Source organism: Arachis ipaensis, chromosome B08, assembly GCF_000816755.2.
Source record: "Arachis ipaensis cultivar K30076 chromosome B08, Araip1.1, whole genome shotgun sequence".
NCBI lineage: Eukaryota > Viridiplantae > Streptophyta > Magnoliopsida > Fabales > Fabaceae > Arachis > Arachis ipaensis.
This window is the reverse complement of record NC_029792.2, coordinates 4,342,079-4,348,670: the sequence shown is the minus strand read 5'-3', so window position 1 is coordinate 4,348,670 and position 6,592 is coordinate 4,342,079. Positions and strand designations below refer to the sequence as shown.

The 6,592-nt window shown below is 35.7% G+C and overlaps 1 protein-coding gene across 1 annotated transcript; it reads left to right on the top strand.

Annotated features, from left to right (window-relative positions):
• Positions 337 to 4,328, top strand: LOC107613107 (ABC transporter F family member 1). The gene is made up of 6 exons (XM_016314963.2): positions 337 to 561; positions 670 to 904; positions 1,715 to 1,788; positions 1,883 to 2,093; positions 2,179 to 2,413; positions 2,889 to 4,328. Exons 2-6 carry the CDS (start codon positions 686 to 688, stop codon positions 3,944 to 3,946), a joined length of 1,797 nt encoding a protein of 598 aa, XP_016170449.1. The 5' UTR covers positions 337 to 561; positions 670 to 685; the 3' UTR covers positions 3,947 to 4,328.

Genomic DNA, 6,592 nt, shown 5'->3' with positions numbered 1-6,592 from the left:
AAAATATTTATTTATTTATTTATTATATGAAAAATATTTTTTAAAAAAAATCTTTAAAAAAAATATGTAAATTATAGTTTTTCAAAAAAAATATTTTTTATTTTTTTAGTATTTTTATTTTTATGATTAAAAATCTGACAAAAACACAAAAAAATAAAAAAATCTTTTTCATTAAAAAAGATTTTTTATTGATTTAACGACGTCAAAACTCAAAATAAATATTTATTAACAAAATTTTAAAAAAATTCATTGAAAAATTCCATTAATTAATATTTTTATTTTCATAAAATAGAAAAAGGTTATAAATATCTTAGTAGAGGAGCAATTTCCTTGTTTTCATTCATTCATTGTGACCTAGCAACTAGCAAGCAGTAGCAGGAGTTGAGGCAACTCCCGAACACGTGGAAGGCGGCAGCACTATATATTCGAAACTTGAGCTGCACCCGAAACTGAATCTTCGAACCCTAAGCACCAGCTCGGGTTCTTCTCTACAACTCTTCCTCCGATTACTCAACACACCATCCTAGATCTATTCTTGTCTTCTCGAATTTCAGATCCAAGGTTTGCATCTAATGCTTTTCGTTTTTTATTTTTTCTAGCTTTCTTTTGCTTGCTGCGTTATTGGCTCTTGATTCTTCAATGGATTCGATTCGTTGATGCTATTTGCAGAAATCAGTTATTGAATATGGTGTCCGACGCCAGCAAGAAAAAGGCCGCGCAGAAGAAGGCGGCGGCAGCGGCTAAGAGAGGAGGCAAGGCGGCTGCTTCCTCGAAGGCGTCGGCGTCAGCTTCAGCCTCGGAGAAGGCAGCCGACCAGCTCGCCAACGGTGTCGGAGATATTGTCATATCGGATCGGACCTGCACCGGTGTCCTCTGCTCACATCCCCTTTCCAGGGATATTAGGGTAAGTAAAACTTCGGATGATGTTGAATTGAATTGAATGTAATGCAATGTTTAGGGTTTAAGTTTAGGAATGGAATAGTATAAACTGTGGTTAAACAGAGTTGTAGATGCCATATCTTTGTTTAGTGTTCTGATTCTATCTGTTGCACATCCTAAATGCTTATTCTCTAATCTCTATAAGTTCTTGGAGAGTTAAAGGAACATATCGGTTAAATCTAAAGCTGAACGAGTAAGGTTAAGCAGAAGGTTGAGCTAGGGAGTAGGTTTATTTTGGAATGTCCTGTGATGATTACTGATACTATGCTGATTATTTCTTTATTTATTATTATTTTGATCTCCCAAAAATGTTTTTTTCTGCCCTTGCTCTTCAATCGAAAGTGTTCTGTCTTGCGGCAGTATGCATATATATAATAATCGAAAGTGTTATTATTTTGGAATGTATGTTACTTTAATTACTTATTACTTTGGATTTCTTACAACTTGTATAAAGTGTGGTAGACAGTCTTAGTTTAGCGTGTCTTATTTTAGCTTCTTGTTGTTAAGTGTGGGTGATTGTATTTGAGTGCTGTAGCCTAATGGTTGGGTCAGTCTGTAGCATGGGCATTCTACCATGTTTGCATGTTTAATGTCGTTGCTCCTCCTTTAAGAATGTAATCAATACTTAATACTTAATATTTGGGTGGGTATTGTTACAACTTACAACATTGTGTTGTTAAAAGTGAGTTTCTGCTATATTTAGTGTTGTATTGTTTATTTTTAATGATATGATCAGTGTTATATTGACAATTTTGTGTTCATGTTCTAATTGTAGATAGAGTCTCTGTCAGTTACTTTCCATGGACATGATCTGATAGTTGATTCTGAATTGGAGCTGAACTATGGAAGGTATGTTATCCTTACCCGTTTGTTTTCCATAGGATGCTGTTATTCATAACTATAATTGTTACTTATATTTTTTCCCCTGTTAAATTCCATTCAGACGCTATGGTTTGCTTGGATTAAATGGTTGTGGAAAATCTACCTTGCTTACGGCAATAGGTATGCGAGAGCTTCCTATTCCAGAACACATGGATATATATCACCTTGCTAGGGAAATTGAAGCCTCTGACATGTCTGCGCTGGAGGCTGTAATAAGCTGTGACGAGGAGAGGTTGAGATTGGAGAAAGAAGCTGAAGCTTTAGCCTCTCAGGTTTGTTTCAGTAATATAGTATCTGAGTTTTTTGTGGGTTTCTTTATATTCTTGGATTTCTGACTCATCTTAATTGGTGCTCCAGGATGATGGGGGTGGTGAAGCACTTGACCGTATATATGAACGTTTGGAAGCCCTGGATGCATCGACTGCAGAAAAACGTGCTGCTGAAATCCTATTTGGTCTTGGTTTCAACAAGCAAATGCAGGCAAAAAAGACACGTGATTTTTCCGGGGGCTGGAGAATGAGGATTGCTCTAGCCAGAGCTTTATTCATGAACCCAACCATTCTCTTGCTTGATGAACCAACCAATCACCTCGGTAATCCTCCAGTCCCATATGAAATGCCCTTTATTTGTTGAACTGTTATTTTGTTTGATGGCTTCGCCTAGGGTTTAGCTAACATGTGCCCTAAGGGCACATGATAAGCTTACCATTAGTGGTAATTTTTAAATGTTTTCATTTAATGAATGCAAAACAAATGCATTGGAAACTTAAATTTTTTTATATTTTCAATGAAAACTCTTATTTGTAAACTTAACTTCAACGAGATAGATAAATCTTTTTCCCTATTGGCTCACATGTAATTTTAACTTCAAGGATATGTGGATCCATTATCAGGAAGTCAGAATTTTACTTGTTATGCTTTTAAATTGAATTCCATTGTGTTTCGTATGTTTCTATATCCAGGTGATCAGTAATGTTCTTCCTTATATTTTTTGCAACTTCTGTATATTTCTAACTTTCCTTGAGTAATTGTTCATTCATCAATGTCTTTGCTATAATCTATTTGCAGATTTGGAAGCCTGTGTGTGGCTGGAGGAGAATCTTAAGAAGTTTGAGCGTATTCTGGTTGTGATTTCACACTCCCAGGATTTTCTTAATGGTGTCTGCACAAATATCATACACATGCAAAGCAAAAAGCTGAAGCTCTACACTGGTAACTATGATCAGTATGTTCAGACACGTTCTGAACTTGAAGAGAACCAGATGAAGCAGTACAAATGGGAACAGGACCAGATTGCCTCAATGAAGGAATACATTGCCCGATTTGGCCATGGGTCAGCAAAACTAGCTCGACAAGCTCAGAGTAAAGAGAAAACTCTTGCAAAAATGGAGCGGGGTGGTCTTACAGAGAAGGTGGCTAGGGACAAAGTTTTGGTATTCCGCTTTGTGGATGTGGGAAAACTTCCCCCTCCTGTCCTCCAGTTTGTTGAGGTGACATTTGGTTACACTCCTGAGACTCTCATATACAAGAACATTGACTTTGGGGTTGATTTAGACTCTAGGATTGCTCTGGTTGGACCCAATGGAGCTGGGAAGAGTACATTACTTAAGTTAATGACAGGTGAACTGGTTCCCATAGATGGCATGGTTCGACGCCATAATCATCTTCGGATTGCACAATATCACCAGCACTTGGCCGAAAAGCTAGACATGGAAATGTCAGCTCTCCAGTATATGATTAAAGAATACCCTGGAAATGAGGAAGAGAAGATGAGAGCTGCTATTGGGAAGTTTGGCCTATCGGGTAAAGCCCAGGTGATGCCCATGAAGAATTTATCTGATGGGCAGAGGAGCCGTGTGATATTTGCATGGTTAGCCTATAGGCAACCTCACTTGCTACTCTTGGATGAGCCAACCAATCATTTGGATATTGAGACAATCGACTCGTTGGCCGAGGCATTGAACGAATGGGATGGTGGCATGGTGCTTGTTAGCCATGATTTTAGGCTCATAAACCAGGTGGCCCATGAGATATGGGTGTGTGCAGACCAATGTGTCACCAGATGGGAAGGTGATATTATGGATTTCAAGCAGCATCTAAAGGCGAAAGCAGGTTTATCTGACTGAAGAAGATAGTCAGAACCGCGACTGAAGCTGTCATCTAATACTTGTGCAATGTATGTTGATGATGCTTGCTCAAGGTTTATTTCTCTCGAGGGTACTCAAGTTGATTTCTCTCGAGGTTGATTATTGATTATAGTCGAGTTGAATGGCAGAGAACCAATTGAGAAAGCGTGTGGCCTAAATATTTTTTTGGGGCTGGCAATGTCCACCCCGGTTAGATTGGTAATATTTTTGTTTTTTTTTTTACTACTTTGCTGTGCTTCTAATATATAACGAGATACTTCACCTTATGTTAGATGTTATACCTAAAGGTCTATTCTGGTTAACTCTTGTATCCGGCGAATTTTATGAATATGTTGTGCGGAGAGCACTGTATTTTTGCGCACCTATTCTGGACAGTGGTTTGCTTACTTATGATGAATAACCGTCTCGTCTTAAAAAGTAAAATTTGTATGGTTAACACGTAAAAGATGATTGAATGAAACGGGCATAGCTAGATCCGTTGACATTTTTCTGGACAGTAACTAATCTATTGCTTTGCTCGAATGAACTTCGAAATATTATTATAGTAAATAGCATTAACAGATAAATGAATAAAAGGGGAAAGAAAGTTAGACTTTGCTCAACTAGAACATGAAAATGCATACAATAAATTAGTGTCTTAGTATTAATCTGCCGGAGATTAAAAATCAAAGAAAAGGAAAAGGGAAAAAGGGTGCTTCCTGTCTAACAGGTAGCATTTAGTCGTTGACAACAGTAAATACCTGAGTTCATACTGATTGATTGATGGGAATGGATAACACTTAATAACAACAATGAAAAGAAAAATTAAGAGGATTCATTTCTTTGATTTATTAGTAGTACATGCTCGTGAATCTCTCCTTTGTAGTACTCTGTTAAAGCATGCATTACGGTTACTGGAATGTGTGAGGTCCTTGTTTAGATGAAATTTGGAATGAAGGCGACGAAAGCTATTTATTCGGAGCTGCAACGACTAGACAACCTTGATGTTCACTGTGATAGAGAAAGTGCAATGCAATTTTTGGATTCAGGTTGGAATATTCTTCCGTGAAGTCTTTTTTATCCAGTTGGTCATTTCCTCATCTATCTCCTTTAAATATATAAACAAATATATGCGTATGAATTGCTGAAATTAAATAGCGAGAGACAAATGCTTGGATTGGACCACAAACAAAAGAGCGGAACCAGTTTGCTGTCTATAAAAAGAAAGAATAGTCTAAGGAGAGTTCGAGAATAATGTTGTTAATGCAGCTTTGATCGATGTTGGCTTGTCCATTGTGGGCGGAACAAGAAGATAGTGTTTGAAAATCCACTTCTTGTGTACTTCTTACTTTGGAAGGGTATGGTGGTGTGTACCGCATTGATTGGAAATCTTATGATGCCTTGATATGGTGGGTATTAATATATCTGGGCTGTTTCTTGATTGGACCATTTTGGAATGTGAGTGAGAGAGCAATCATAAGGTGTTGAGAACAATGAACCTACTTGACTTGACTTTGGGACCATTTTTAAATCCCTTAATGAAATTGAGATAAGAGGCATTATGGTGCTCTGATTTCCCATGCTTCAAGCTTGTGGCTGCCAATGGAGAATGGAGAATGATGTTTGCTGTGCCCGCCTCGCATATTTTATTCTCTTTGTTGTGTTTTTCTCTTCTGGTTCCATGTATGTTCTTCAACTTTGATCATTACACTAAATGTTTGAAGACAAAAAACTGAAAAAAAAAAAACACACGCACACAATAGACTATCATTTTGCTGTTATTCTCCATGTTTAGATACACAAAATCAAAATATAGATATCTCCCTGTCTTTTAGTGCTTTTGTACAAAGATTGTTGATAAATAAAACATAATAAATTTGCGATTTTAATATGGTTTCTCAAAATACATACAAAAAAAGATTAATTGATGTTCTTAATATGTTCTTAGTTAAATTCAAAAGAAAATATCAAATAGATGTCATATGCATCTTCAAAAATAAATGAAATATTAAATAAAAGTGATATGATTTTTTTAAAAAAAGAAACCTAAATTTATCAATGGATTTTAATTAGTAAATTGATGTGATATAAACTTTTTTTCTTTTTGTATTTTTTCTTTTTAATGAAGTACTAGTTGGGGTGACTGGAACTTGCAAGTCATTTAACTTTATTTGATCACTGGTCAACAGTCAAGTGAATGTTATTGGTTCAGTTAAATTCTCAGGTTATTGTGTCTACGAGTATTCCTAATAGGCTAATAGGCTTAATACACACAGCGCCTGCACCGTGAAACACTCCCCCATGTTTCAGCCAATATGATTGAACCAGCTCCGACATTCAATATTACATATATATTCAATGAAAATTTTAATTAACTTCATGTAATATTGATAGTTAAGATAATAATTTAGTTAAATATATTAGATTATTTTAAGATTTTTAACTATCAATTTAACATAAAACTAACTACTTTTATCGTATATTTTCTACAATTTATTCCAATGATTCTTTCCAGTAAAGCCCAAGATTTTTATATGCGTGATCTTATTAGAATTATATTATAATACGAAGATAATGTTATTATTGGTATTTATGTTTTAAATTTAATTTTCATATGTATTATTAATGTAAAACTTTTTGTACAAA

Bases quoted from the DNA above. Each gene is read 5' to 3' on its own strand.
- LOC107613107 (XM_016314963.2), top strand. From the start codon at position 686: ATGGTGTCCGACGCCAGCAAGAAAAAGGCCGCGCAGAAGAAGGCGGCG. The intron at 1,789-1,882 runs GTATGTTATCCT...AATTCCATTCAG, and splicing joins TTGGAGCTGAACTATGGAAG to ACGCTATGGTTTGCTTGGAT. The intron at 2,414-2,888 runs GTAATCCTCCAG...ATCTATTTGCAG, and splicing joins TGAACCAACCAATCACCTCG to ATTTGGAAGCCTGTGTGTGG.